Source organism: Cyprinus carpio, chromosome A5 (assembly GCF_018340385.1).
Source record: "Cyprinus carpio isolate SPL01 chromosome A5, ASM1834038v1, whole genome shotgun sequence".
Classification (NCBI taxonomy): domain Eukaryota; kingdom Metazoa; phylum Chordata; class Actinopteri; order Cypriniformes; family Cyprinidae; genus Cyprinus; species Cyprinus carpio.
Window position 1 is genome coordinate 13,069,766 of NC_056576.1, and position 15,749 is coordinate 13,085,514.

General features: G+C 36.7%; 1 protein-coding gene across 1 annotated transcript in view; it reads right to left on the reverse strand.

The window, feature by feature from the left end:
• LOC109102816 (teneurin-1-like) overlaps window positions 1–15,749 on the reverse strand; it is a 137,166-nt gene that overhangs the window by 44,840 nt on the left and 76,577 nt on the right. Inside the window, 6 exon segments of the mRNA XM_042753939.1 lie at window positions 1,205–1,405; window positions 2,916–3,110; window positions 3,725–3,826; window positions 3,975–4,185; window positions 7,275–7,483; window positions 9,444–9,593. Coding sequence (XP_042609873.1) covers window positions 1,205–1,405; window positions 2,916–3,110; window positions 3,725–3,826; window positions 3,975–4,185; window positions 7,275–7,483; window positions 9,444–9,593 — 1,068 coding nt within the window.

A 15,749-nucleotide genomic window follows, 5' to 3' on the forward strand; every position in this document is an offset into this window, starting at 1 on the left:
AAATGATGAAACTGGTGGCACGTTCCATGAGCAAGGTACAAAATAGGCCCTGAAATGCTCACACAACAAGAAGTTCCATTTTCATAAATTGTACAGTGAAAGGAGCTGTTTAACCTTCAGAATATATCGATTGTCAACCTCAGGAGTGGTCAGACTAAATATCCCCCCCAAAAAATTATTTTCTCTTCATTTTATATGAGGTCTACAATTTTTACAACCTTGTAACCTTGTAAAATTTGGGACATGTTTAATACAGTTTGTTAAATTTTATAGCAATAAACATTAAATAAAACTTTAAATAAACATCCGAGGTTGCAGATTTACCCAAAATTATGTTATCACTCAGTTGGTGCTAGCTAGTTTAGGACCAAATGGTAGCTTGTGGTTATTATTAAAATTTTAGGTCCCATAAATTAACTGAAAATACTTATTTTAACATTTTTCTTACAGTAACTTACAGTAACAGGGTTAAATGGTTGAGCTTGATGAATGCAGTCAGCATGGCATTACTGAGAAAGTCAAGTGAGATTATTTAGTTGTACCGCTATAGAAAGGGATGGGAAACACATTAACAAAATGTATAACTAAAAAAGGTTTATACTGAATTAATGATGACATTTTAATTGTAGGATACTTTTGCAAAAGCCAAGACCTTGAAGGTGTGACGGACCAAAAAAAATTCTAGCTACTCACCATGTTAGTTCTTGCATGAAAAAATATGATATTTAGGCTTCTAAAGCTTTTAAAATCGTAATTGGATACCAAAGTGTACCGTATTCATGGAAAGTGCCCAGTATATATCATGCATTTAACTGCAATCCTCTCCTTCCATCTGTAAAACACAAGGAAATTCTACAGTCCAGCAGGTTTCATTTACAAGATGCACAATCAATCAGACAATAAGAACGAATCCGTTTTCTCTCTATTAAAGAAAGTACATTCCCCTTTTGCAATATATATCGCATTACAATTAAAAGCCGATCCATACTACTGCACATAGGGCCCTGCTTTACTCTGTCAGACAGGAGCAAAACTGCATTTGGAGTTTTGAAGTCAATAGTAACTGCATCAAACTCAAATCAGAGACTTCTGAGTGAGAGACGTATGACCAAAGGATGAAAAAGCACTTTCAAGACTAGAATTACAAATGATACGATGAAAGGAAAAAGCCTGCACATGTCTGTGTGTTTTGACTATTACTCACCCACGGAGCAGTCATCTCCACTCCATCCCTGCTCACACACACACCCCCCTGTCTGGGCTTGGTACGTTCCATGACCTGAACATTGTTCTTTACAGGCAGGAAGTGCCGTCTCACAGCTCTCACCTCCCCAGCCTGCGGAACACACACACTCACCACGCACACACACACCACGGCCTGAGCACAACGGGTCCACGCAATCCACTGCAAACACATACACGCACACACAACCAAACACACACAGAAATAACAGATTTGTCCATGAACAGTTAATTACAGGTGCATGCAGGATGTATGTGCATATAAAGCCAAATGCAGACAGAACTAGTTTTCCCTGAGGAAGTTTGGAAAATTGGGGCTTCACTGTTGTACTTCATGATTTTAATCCCGTTAAAATAGAATTTTTCTTTACACAACTCGGGTAGAAATTGCAGTGCAAATTACCTCTGAGACATCTAATCCCATCCGGATCGGAAAGCATGTGATTGCAGTATATTATTATTTTCACAACGCATCTTCCATATATTTTGACCTACGACAAACACCATAATTACAGCTGAATTTATTGTGCTGCCTAGTACACCTTCATTATGGATTTGGACCATTTTGTATTTAATCCGGGTAGAATAACACTTGAGTGTTGTACTGGTAAGATGATGATTACTGAATAAAACAAATCATTAATTTAAATAATACGGTGTGTGTACAAAAATGTATTATTATTTTAGATTTCATGATGATTAAATTTAACACTCTTAATAAACTGAGCACAAGACGACAACAAAGATACACAGAAAAGGAAAAATTAAATATCCAGTATCAGTTGGCATATACCCAATATTGAATGATAAATTACATATACATTTTACATATATATAAAATATATATGTCATTTATTCCTATTATCATTTATTATTAGTGCTAAATTATTAATAATTGTTCTTATTGCTATCAATGTTTAAACAGTTTTTGGTGCTCAGTATTTTTGTGGAAGCAGAAACACAACTGCTAAATGAATAAATCTAAATGTAGTAAAAGAATCAGGTGTTTAGTTAAATATTTTCTTTAATCATGTGTATTATAATTAGTTTGAATAATCTCTATTCGGTCTGTCAGTACATGAAATGGGCATCCTCTGTTAATAATCCTAACTCAAGCATCATTTATAAAATGAATTCTGTCTGAATAGTGCTTAAGACAGACGCAGAGAAGGTGAAACATGAAAACAGCACAGTCAGAGAAAGTGCATAGCAAAAAAGAACAAGATACAAACACATGTAAATTTCAATTACAACAGCAACAATATGTTCCCTTCAGTGTGTCTGTGTGTGTGCGTAGATGGGGAAGGTGTCTGATGGAAAAGCTAATTTGGTGGATGGATCTACATGGGATTAAATTGAGTCTCTCTCTCTGTAACTCTCTCTGTCTCTCTCTCTATCACTGAAATGGCGGCAATGAATTTTCAGCTTAATGGTTAGGGGAGAAAGTGTGTTTAAAATCCAATTACAGGACATTCATCATAAACAAGCCGTGGAGACAGACTAGTAGCTCTGCAAGCACACACACACTCTTACTTAGCATGATGGTCATGTTGCAGATGAGGGTTATTTGTGCTTCAAACTCAATCTTTCTATCTAAAAATTAATCTAGTCCATCAAAAGCTGAAAATGTTTTAATGAAAGTGTGTGTGTGTAGGGGGGTGAGAGAGCTGTACCTTGCTCACAGTTGTCGCCCTTGAAAGCAGGAGTGCACACACAGATTCCGTTGACACATTCTCCATTGTTTGAGCAGGTGGGATCGATACACTGGCCTTCCTCCACCTCACACTCCGCCCCCTTCCATCCAGTATGACACACACACACACCTTTCTCGTAATCGCCATTACCACTACACAGCACTGGGCAAGAATCTGAAATATACAAACAAAATCATAAATAATCAGATCAATCAGATCTCTGTAACACTGTGTAACTGTAAGACTGTAATACTGTGTGAAAATAAAGCCCTGTTCACACTAAGAACGATAATTATAAGACAACTGTAACGAAAACTATATTAGATTTCACACCAACGCACAATAATGTTCTGTTTATTCAAAGAGCCTGCTGAAGTTACGTCGTCTGCCACTTTAAATGCTTGAGCTCTTTAAAGCAGGATGGATTCTGATTGGCTTCATATAACTCTGCAAGTGATTCCAACGATATCGTTCCTCTGTACTGTCATCGTTACAGTTGTGGTGTGGATTTTTGCTATTTTTAAAACATATGTAGTGTTATAATTATAGTTCTTGGTGTGAACGTGCCTCTAGCCTTAGTTCGACTGGAATGTTGTTTAATGACTTTAATGTACAGATAAAATGTTGAGTAATTATATCATATATTGTGATTATATTGTGTATTTGTATGCATAACTGTGATCCTGTTGTGTATATTATGTGTTATTATGTGATTATGTATCTCATTTTGATAATACTGTGTATCATTGTGTGATTATGATGATGTGTATTATTGTGCTCAGTTGTACCTTTTAAACAGTCTGGTCCCAGGAAGCCAGTAAAACAGTGACAGTGTCCAGCGACACACTCTCCGTTACCGTTACAGTTAGTGAAGCAACCATCTATTGTTTCTGAGCACACAAACACAACACAATTCACTGCATAATTAAATAATTCTGAAGTCATGTACCAATTTATTTTGTGTATTGATATAAAAAAAAAGAGAAAATAACTGAAATGAAAGGGGAAAAAACAAAACAATAATTGTTGTGTTCTCACCTATGGGTGTGCTGTACACCACCACCTGTTCCATCTTGCGACCATCATTATAGAAGGCCAGGTACCAGGTGCCTACGTCAAGGTATTCCACAAAGCCTGTCTCCTGCAAAGCAGACACCAGCAGACTTCGCGGAGGAGGGTTCGGAATTTTGACATTTCGGGAATCCTGCTTAATCAGCTGTCTCCCATCCAGCAACTTCACAAAGTCAAACTGGAGAAAAAGGACATAAAGTACTGTTACTTGTGAATCTAATCTAAATTGTGTTAAAAAGAACATAGCACAGATCAACAGTTGAATTCATGCCCTTGGCACTGACCGTCCATAACTTGGTGCTCTGTGTCTCAGTATCGCTCTGTACTTTACCCTATGTCTCTGATGTTGATGCTGCCAACCTTGGCATAGTCCGCAAAGAAAACAAGCTCCTATTTATATGTCCAGTACTTGCCAAAACATGCATACTACAGAAATGGAAAAAGTAAATCAAGTATATCCACCCAACAGTGGAAACAACCACACTACATTACATTCATCTAGGGAGTGTGTCTGGCAAACCCTCTGAATGCCTCGATGTCTTGCAATCTGTTTTTAGATACACTAATTTAAAAGCATGATACCAGACATATTCATTATCTGCACCTGTGGGAAGTCTCCACAGGGTTAATGCATGGCATCCCATATATCTTTTTGTTCTTTTAATGAGGAAAAAAACAAATAAACAGAAAACAAGAATGAATAATAAGAAGTATGAGTAGTGAAAAACTAAATAAAATGAACTAAAGTATCAATTTGTAATTGTAAGAAATAATTAATACATTGCACAATGTAAAATTAAGTAAAGCAGAAGTGTGAACAAATAAAATATCTGTAGTGTGAAATAAAATAAAGTAAAATGAAATAGTTACAATGTGGAGTAAACAAAAACAATGAATTATACAATGTAAAATTAAGTCAAACAAGTCCAAATAAACAAGTACTATTAAGAAATAAAATGAAACATCAGTAGTGAAAAAATTATCAAAAACAAACGATATGAACAAAAAAAAAATATTAATAACAAAATAAAATAAAAATACAGCAAACCAACAAACAGTCATTAATAAGAACCAACAAAAAGTAATAGATTAAATAATGTCAAATGAGGTAAAACTACAGTATGAAACAGTTATGTAAACAAATTAAATAAAATATCTGTAGTGCAAAATAAAATAAAATTCAGCAACATTGCAGAGTAAACTAAGAAAGTAGCAATTAACCTAAATAAATTTAAACAAAGGAATAAATTATACAATGAAATTTCAGACTACTGTAGTACTGCTAAGAAATAAAAAGAAACATCTGTAGCACTAAAGATGAAAAATACGACTCCATTGGGCTGAAAGTTTCTGAGCATTACAAGTACCAGTAGCTTTTCCATTCACTAACGGTGGAAAAGCTCTGTAAATGTTCCGCTGTTAATGGTATTATGCATGTGTATCTTCCGCACCCTCATTTGCTCCCTACCATGACTAATGTGTTATTGGTGGGTATAAACTAAGACCGATCCCCTTCCCATGCTTCAACATCCCTACAGATCACAGAAACAGGCCTGCAGTTTGAGCAAACACGGCCAGACAAGCTCACATTCACACATACAGAGTCCAGATCAAGTTGGGAGTCACTGCAAATACGAGACGTTTACATCCAGGCATTTACAGCTCACCATCTGTGCTCGTTTGACTCAGCCTGCGATCAGTATATCTGTGTTCAGCGTCTGTCTCATCACCTCGCACCACTGTGTCACTTCCATCCTGTAAGTGGGATGAATCTATCTCCAAGGAAACTGGAAAAGATATGCGGTGCGTGTGTCTTTCTGTCTGTATTTGGGGGGGACTGCCAGTGTTTAGACAGAGCTGTTACAAACATCAGAAACATCAATGAGCGGCGTTCTCCGAGGCTCCACAGAACCCTCTGGCTATAATGAGTCCCTCTCCTCCTCCGGAGTCACTCTGGAAGCAGTGGAGGCACTGAAGCCCTATCGACTGTAATGACTCTCACGCTGACAGGCAGGAGCCAGCAGGGCAGCAGTTGCACCAGAGCCCCACTGCTTTTAATGACAGCCAGAGAAACTGAGGAACGATTGTGGGAGCCGCAATGGAGTTGACAGTCTCAGTGCAGTAGCGATCTGTCAGGCCTCAGTGAACACACACACACGCAAGCTTGCACTCACGTACAATGAAGTAGAACTGCGGAAGCTGTGGCAGTGTAAGCATCTCTATTCTGACATGCACACACAAAAGAAGGCTTTTCATTAAACAGGAATAATTAAACAGTCTTCTTGCTTTGCTTCCGCCTACATATGAAAGCGCATATGCAAATGAGGTGAAAATGAGAAGCCTTAAATTGAATTACACCGGGCTTTAATTTCTTGAGCAAAGTGAACAGTAAATCTCGGATGATATCCTGAATAATGAGATGTAATTAGCATGTTGGGGTCATCCGAAGCACCTCGTTAGATACGCTCCTGATCCTTCTTGTTATCTGCCAGTCATAACAATATGTAGCCTACTTAGAAACCGTTTACCAACAAGAGCAATCATGATAAAACCTGGGGATGGATACAGAAGTCTGACTCACCAATACAAACACGCACACTCACATTCTCTCTCTCTCACATGCCATCTTACACAAACACAGATATTTATAAATGTTTTACTTTATATTCAATTTTCTGTATTTGTGTACATTTTTTACATTGCAGCACAAAGGAATCAAAACACAGGGCTCTCAAGATTGAACTACTTTTAAACTTCACATGGCTCATGGTGTGAGATGCAAGTGATTAATGTTTAATAATCTGTAGATAAAAAAGGGGATATATTTTGAAAGCCACTTTCATCATTTCTACTGAGTGTTTTACTCGTTTGCCACAGTAATGTCATGTCAAGTCACATTTATTTATATAGAGCTTAGCACAGTTCGAACATTAATGTTGTAAAATTCATCAATTATGAAATAAATTAAATTTCAGCTGTACAGAAGACAACAGTGTCATCATTCAGCTCAGTTTAGTTCAATGTTGTTTCACTTAAGTTCAATTACTGTCAATGTGCAAAGTCCATCAATTAAGAAATGTTCAGTTCAGCTATAAGCAGCTTTACATAAGGCAACAGTGTAATTAAAAAAGAGATTTTTACATGAATTTTTAATAGATTGACAGCCATATTATAAATATATACACAATAACACATGAAACAATGTGCAACTCTCTTAAAGAAAGAACTTGTGTTACATTTTCTGTATTTGTGTTTGCATGTGATTACCTGCGTGTGAGTAGGTGGTATATTCCTCCTGCCGTAGATGCCCAGCAGAGCATCCCGCGTGAGTGAGATGTTGAACTTCACATACTCGGGGTGGTGAACCGTAATGTGAAACCTCCAGAAAAGTCCAGGAGGAATGGCCTGGACCAGCTGTGTCCCGACAGCCACCTCTCCCCTCTCTATCACCCTGCCTCGCTGAATCACCTCCTTATCTGTCAAGCAAAAAAAAAAAAAAAAACATAACATGTATCCAATTTCTTTGATTTATCCAGAGAGACAAACAAACAAAAACAACAAAAAAAAAAAAAATTATTGGACCAAGCATTTTCCATGTGGATCTGTAACATAAGCTTTAAAGTATTAGTTTATGCCATGTATTTAAGTCATTCCAAACCTGACTTTCTTTCTTCCATGGAATATAAAAGCAGACATACTCAAAGATATTCTGGTTGCTCTTTTGTATGCATTTGCAATGAACAGTCTTTCAGGCTTCAAAAAGAACACAAAAGCACAATTAAAGTCTCATCAAAGTAGTCCATATCACTCATTCAAAATATTCCCAGTCTTACATTCCATATGATAGCTTTGTGTGAGAAATAGACTGAAATATTGTACAGGTGACTTTACGGTGCTTTTTTTGTCAATTTGAAGCTTGACTGCCCCAGTCCTCATTCATTTTCAGTATGTGAAACACTGTGGTCAGGATATTCTTAACAAATGTACCTTTTGCACTGCACAGAAGACAGAAAGTCATACAGATTTGGAACAACTTGAGGCAGAATAAATTATACCAGTTTTTTTTTTTTAAATCAAGTAGACGACAAAAGCTTACACTTACATTTAGCTTTAGGATGATAGTTGTTAAAGACTGAAAATGATGCAACCGAGCTCAGGTTCTCTGATGGACAATCACACAAAGGTTGTAGATGTGAAAAGTACAAAAAACAGTGCCTGAGGGCTTTTGAATGAATCCTTCCTCTGATGCTATCAACACAGATGTCTCCATATCTTCTTTAGTGTCAAAAAGAATGATGTATTTTTCAGAGGCTCAACTGATGTGAATCAAAAGTGATCATCTGCAGGACTCTTTGAAAAGCTCTGCTGTCTAGAGTCAAATTCAGGTGACTGCAAAGATGAAACGGCACCTGCCGCATCGAGTAGCGGGACTGAAACCCTTATGGGCTCTCAGGTGTGAGGTTATTTTCATTAACTTTGATAGAACAAGCACACCTGTGCATTAATACGTACATGCACAGAAAAATCTGGGGTTGTGCAGCCTAGTGGTCAAAGATCTGCGCTAGACAACCAAAGAAATTGTAGGTCTGAGCCCTGCAAGGGGAATCCATGAACTATTATCACTGTGCCCTTGAGCAAGATGCTTAACACCTGAGGTAAGTTGCTCCAGGGGGAACACCCTTGCATCATAACATGAAGACATCGGATAGAAGTCACTGAAACTAAGGGGGCTAAAGGGCCCCATTGCAAAATCGGTATTTTCTCTTGTACTAAAATATGACTACAGAATACTGTGACTATATTTTATTTAATTAAATGTTGATAGAACAACAATGTGTAAAAACTAAACTAAAGGTTATATTGATTAAGAGAAGAATTAGAGAAAAGACAATAGCAAATGAAGACAAGAAAGTAGTTCAAGTATTTGTCATCATTTTAATATAGCAATAAATAAATAAATGCTGTTTTTGAACTTTCTATTTATCAAAGAATTCACAAAAATATTAAGAAACACAAATGTCTTCATCATTGATAATAATAATAAACATTTCCTCAGAACCAAATCAGCTTATTAGGATGCTTTCTGAAGGATCATGTGACACTGAAGACTGGAGCATCACAACAATAAATTACATTAAATAAAAAAATAAATAAATCCCATTTAGATACTCTACCCAACCACTTGATCAGGTTACGCAGATAAATATTCTATTCCACTTGATTCTATTCTATTCTATGAACATGGCAAAACAAACTCTAATAAACAAGGACACCTTCTTTAATTTGCACTTTATCAAACTATACAGATACAAACACACCTAAAAAAAAAGACTTCAATCTCAGGGTTTACCTGAGAGAAAATAATTTACTGTTGTGTACTGCCATTAATTAAATAGCACATAAATTCTGAATGAATACACACACACACACACACACCTGGCTGTGTGGTGTTGAGTCCTGGCAGGTGGACGGGAGTGAAGGTGAAATCGGCTCCTGGTAGAGGCTGATCATCTTTACTCATACCATTCTCATAGAGCTCTCCTTCCACTCGCTTCAGATGCCACGGCAACCCCAGAAGATGAACGACTGCAGAATGATAGAATGACAGATAAACTGAATAATAATAATAATAATAATAATAGATACAACAGAATAGATAGATAGATAGATAGATAGATAGATAGATAGATAGATAGATAGATAGATAGATAGATAGATAGAACAGAATGATCGTCAGAATGATAAATAGAACAATAGAACGACAGATACAATGATAGATAGATTAATGATACCTGACACAGACAAAATTGCATGTTAATTGTGTACCGAAAATGATATTAGAATATTGTAAGACCAGTTATTCAGTATATTACTTGTTACATACAATACTGTTCGTCTCTAGCTATGTTTTTTTTTTTTTCCCATTTATGCGAATGAGTATGTGCACACACATACATTTAAGGTCTTCTCTTATCCCCTCATCTCTTGAATGTGTGTGGAACGCTGCAGAGGATTCTGGGAGTGGAATATAAATCGCTCAGGTGGCATTTTATGATCTCCCAGCAGTGAAAGGCCTTTGGCGCATGGTAATGACCTCATCCTAATTACAGCCAATAAAAAGGACAAACTCTCATTCTGCTCACCTCAGGGCCCCCGATACCAGCTATCTCATCATGCAGTTTCCCTCTCTCTCTTCCTCCCGAGCGTGTGTGTGTGGGATTTCAGTCGATCAGGGAAATGAGGTGAGAAGATATACTGACGACGAGTTCTGGAACGGCGAGTGAAAATCAGGTTATTCTCCCAGCTAGTTTCTCCCTCTCATTCCCTCCCGTTCCTCAGGCATATAGGAAGTCGTGTGTGGGTTCTTGCGCGCGTGTGCACGTCGGGCTCAGCCGTGAGGAGGCGTCTTTACGAGCCATAAAGAGGGATTGGTGTCTCAGCGGGGAGCTGGATCTACATGATCCTCTCCTTTATCTCTCCCTATTCGCCCTCATCTCTCTCTCACACACACATACACACACACAGCTGCCATTGGCTAAATGACAGATCACCCCAAGCACTGCGGATCAGCTTTAACACAGAAACGAACAAGGTCTAGAGTTCAGTACAAGAATGTACATAAGATGTTACTCTATGGTCCCATTCACACCTGAAATTAACACGTTTTTGGAGATCAGCTCACAATCGGATAGCACTCGAACACATTGTGATTTATACCAATTTAAGAGGCGGCCAAGGGCAGATTCGGACACAGCTAAACTAATACAGATGTTGCACAACAAATAATTACTTTGATGGCCTGGGATATAAATTTTCTGTGTATTTTTTTTCCATCCATAAAATATTTTAACACTTTGTATCTTTATTGTGACATTGATATCATAACTTCTGTGGTAAAAGCTCCTTTAGCCTTACCAAGTGCTATGTTGCAACTTGTTCTTTTTATTCTGCTCTCAAAATGTGAAAAAGACAACAGATATTGCACTCTTGCGATCTGCTCACCCAATTTAATGAACAATATTCCATGAATTATTTCTCTGAACTACACTCAGAATCACTTGTTTCTCTCCTCAGATCCTTACTCATGTATCTCTCTTGGTTGCAGGGGTGCTTAAAAACTTTGTTTCTTTCCTTTTCTTCACTTGGAATCTCTGTCTAACATCTTTTAGTGTGGAAATGTTTCTGAAGTATAACAGTGCACATACATATATCACCAGTGAATTCTGTCATCTTTCCTTTCCCACCATAGAGTCATTTTCACCACTCAAATTATGTTCTGGGTCTGATAGCAGTCAATGTGATGTAACTGACACCACAATAAAATAATAAAAACAAACAAAAAAATAATAATAACAATAAATAAAATAACAATAAAAAATTCGCAGAATACATATTAAAATGTTTAAAAGAATGTTAAACAGTATTAAATAAAAAAAAAAATTATTAAATGCTTTTCAATTATGTTTAGATCAATATACGTTTTATGTGGGATTTTCATATTGTAAGAGTAAAAGTCTGGGTATTTGACAAGTGTAAAACAATAAAACATGCTAAAAAAAAAAGTTTATATTATAGTTCTTAAAATTGTCTGAAGTCCAAGAAATATCCATTGGTAAAAAGTACAGTGTCAATAAAATGATTTACCCATTTCTTTAGAGTTCACACCTTTGTCCAATGTGGTGGAAATGACAACATTAAAAAAATATATAATAACAGAATTTATTTTAAACAAATGTATAATTTAATAATATAATGTAATAATTATATTATACATTTTTAACATTTTAAACAATATTAACTAAACATTTTTCACTGTTTTGCTTTTTATTTTAATATTATTTTTATTGATTTATTTTTTAACAAGTAACAGTATGTACATTATGTTTTTGAGGGATTTTCATATTTTAAGAATGAAAATTTTATGTGACTTCATAAAGAAAAAGGTGTTACAGAGGAGTAAAAAAAAAAGAAAAAAGAAAAAAGCGGCCAAAGTTAAGAAACATCCCTTGTTAAAACGTTCATGAAAATTGATGGTAACACTTTAGATTAGGGAACAGATATTCTCTATTAATTAAGAGTTTTCCCTCAACAAACTCCTAATTTCTTATATATATATATAAGAGAAAGAACAAGAGACAAGAGAACGGAGGTGGGTGAGACTGACAGCAGAGAAATTGATAGAAGGACAGATCGATGACATCACAAAGCTTTCTATAGGTGTGTGCGCATAAGCGAGAGCTGTCCTGTGTGCATGTGTGTGTACGGGATCACAAAGCTCTTTAAAGGCGCACGTCTGGAAGGTCTCATAAATTCCACAGAGGCCACATTTCTTTCCCCTACAGGACTCAGAGCCTTGAACGGCAAACATCGATCCCTTAAAACCTCTAACCTCTTCACTAGTTCTCTCTTTACAACCGCTAATGAAGAGAAAAATCTCTCTCTCCCCTTCTCTCTCTGCCATTTTTCTCTCTGACCCTTCTACCCCACTTTTCCGCTCACTCTCTTTTGACAAGATGGACTACTGAAAGGGATTCAGCACTGTTGAAAGAGAGCGAGAAATAGAAAGCGAGAAGGACGACATTCATCAAACCTTTGTTAAATCAACAGATTTTAACATGATTTGTAGAGCGCCAGACAGAGCTGGAAACATACAACATTGACTACAAGATCTGTTGCTCACATGTGCATGAGAGAGAGAGAGAGAGAGAGAGAGAGAGAGAGAGAGAGAGAGAGAGAGAGAGAGAGAGAGAGAGAGAGAGAGAGAAAGACAAAGAGACGCATTTCACAGGAAAGGACTGAGAGCTGTTCACGAGACAAAAGTCCCACATACATCAAAGCTGCCTTTAACCTTGATGCTGAATAGCAGACTGCCCTGAGACTGAGAAATAGCTAAGCTCTCTGAGTTTACTGTCACGCCACAGTTTGTTAATATCCTCGGCTAGGAAGCTAAAAGAAATGGATTCGTTTATTGTGTGTCCTGACTATCGGTCAATGAGAACAATGAGCTTTTGTGAGCTGGCCGCTGTGGCGGCGAGTCAATGTTGAAAAAAGTCACAAGCTCCGCATCCGGGCAAAAACCCGATCCCCCTCAGGACATCTAGAGAGAATGGTCTGGAAGATATTGAATTAGGGGATGTAATGGGCAGGAGGCGGACATTTTTGCATCCAGCGGCTGTTCTGAGATGATGGAAATGTTGTTTAGATGAGTAATGCTGTAGATGTGCAGTTCAGGTTAAATTAATAGAGCAGTTATGAGGCTGGGCGGACAGCCTCTGAGGGAGGGGCTTCCAGCCAATGACAGGAGAGGAGAGTTTGTGTGAATTGATCGTCGCTTGTTGAGATGATGTAAAAATGCTTTGCATGAACATTCTGCGGGGTCGTATTTCCAGAGGACGCCACCATAGCCTGACCTCGACACTTTGCCCAACTGAGATAACTCCTTGACTTTAAAATGGAGAGGCAAGACAAATGTTTTAAGAAGATGATAAGGCCTTTCTCCTCCAGACAGGAAGATAAACACTCACTTTTAGTAAGGAGAGAACACAGACACCTCTTCCTTAAAGAAAAAACCTTCCTATCTGAAGGACTGAGATTATTGGCAGTATAAATCTATAATTTTCTACATATTTATGGAAAACTTGGAGGTGACTGTATGCAAAAAATAAAAATAAAATAAATAAATATATAAAATAAAAAAGGGCCGATTTTGATGACACGGAATACTGTTAGTCGAATTTTCCCTGCTATCAGACAATCAGCCCTCTTCCGTTTCCTATGTAAGACAGCTTCACTAAATCACTGAAAAGTATAAATAAACATGAAAATAAAATGTAAAATGGCTAAATAAATCTTTTTAAATGAATCATAATTAATTTGAATCAAAACTTTAAATATCATGTTGGCATGATTAAAATCTGCTGTTATTGTATTCTGGTTTAAAATTGTTCAAAACATGTAAATATTACATGAAATATGCATGGAGAGAAAAGTACTTGTTATCTTAAACAACTGACATCATTACATTAAGACTTACAATACAAACATACCTTAAAATGCCACACACAGATCTCAATAATGAAAGGCCAACACTCAATTAAATTACGGTTTTGAGTAGAAGAACTGAAACTCAAAGCCTGAAATCACAAAACAACTACTTACCAAACATGTTCCCAACACAATCAATAATAACAATGTAAATAAAACTGGCAAACAAATGCAATTGTATTCATTATTTATGCAGTGCATGCTGGGAAGAGGGCAAACGGGTAAACCACAAACCCTTTTCCTGTGTAGACCTATTCTAGTGTTTCAGTTCTAGGAGGGGCTCAGCCCCCTACCTGATAATGAGCTGATCTGATTTAGAAGAAAACACCTGTTTTAAGTGTGAGAAGTCACACGTTCAAATCTTTTTTGACTGACAACTGATGAAAAAGAAGAAGAAAACTACATCTGTGAGTCAATTTATAGTATGTATTTCAGTAACTGTGGTGCATCTTATTTTGTGATTTAACTGGAATGGAGAGCATTTAGATTAGATTTAGAAATGAAATATGTCTTATGAGGACTACTTGTGGCCGAACATCACCCTATGTCACTTAGTATAGAAAGGATAATACGTCAGTTTTATGCTTCAAATATAACTTCAACTTTAGCATTTTTTTTTTTTAACAACAGTTAAAAGGGGATGACTGAGAGTGAAATAACCACAGATGTCTATTTCTGTTTTCAGTAAATGTGGAAAGCGTCCACGTCTGATTTTCAAGGGTGTTGACAGCTAATATACAGTAACTGTTGATTTGAAGATGCTGAGATAAAAACACACACACACACACACACACACACACACACACACACACACACACACACACACACACACACACACACACACACACTTAATTTATATATACTTCATTTCTCTATTCAAATGCTCTCCGTTTCAGTGAAATCACAAAATAGAATAAACTATTTTTACAAACAATAATAAAAAAAAAGAAAATAAGTGGGAACATAACAATTGCATGATGGTTTTAATTTAGTACTGCCCTGAAGCTATTTCACATAACAGATGTTTATGAGCATCTTCTGCATATAAAATAGTTACAGTAATGGTAAATGTAGTACATTGTTTGTGGTAGAGTTGTTTCATTATTATTTATTTGTTGATTAATTAAACAAACAAACAAAAATAAACACTACAATAATTAAGTAAATCATTGGTCTTTTTTTTTCAACATTACTTGTCAACACCTGTCACATCAACAATAATGTCTCTGCGCAGCCCCAGATGATGTTCTCCAAATTACAATAGTATCAATACATTGTTGATGATTTCAGTCCTGTAAAAGCTTTGTATTTAATTATCTGAGTCAGAAACACAAACATATACACCTAGGGTGAGAAGCAAAGCAGGAAAGATCCTAAACTGGGTTTCTTCAGCAAGACTGTTTGTGCACCCAGAGCACTGTACATCACCCTGGTTCAAAGGAGCCTAAATGACAAGTGACTGCTGCTGATAAAAGCTGACTGCGAACTGACGAATGCAAATGAAGTGGAATTAATCTGCGAACGCATACACTCATTCATTTCCACACACAACGTGCAGAAACCAGCAGATAAAAGGAGAAAAATATGCGAAATGGTGATGAAATGCTTGTCAAAAGGTGCATCAAAAGACGATGTGTGTAATTATTTTGATAATAAAACACCTTCTATTCCAGCTTGATGTACAGAATCCATAAATTA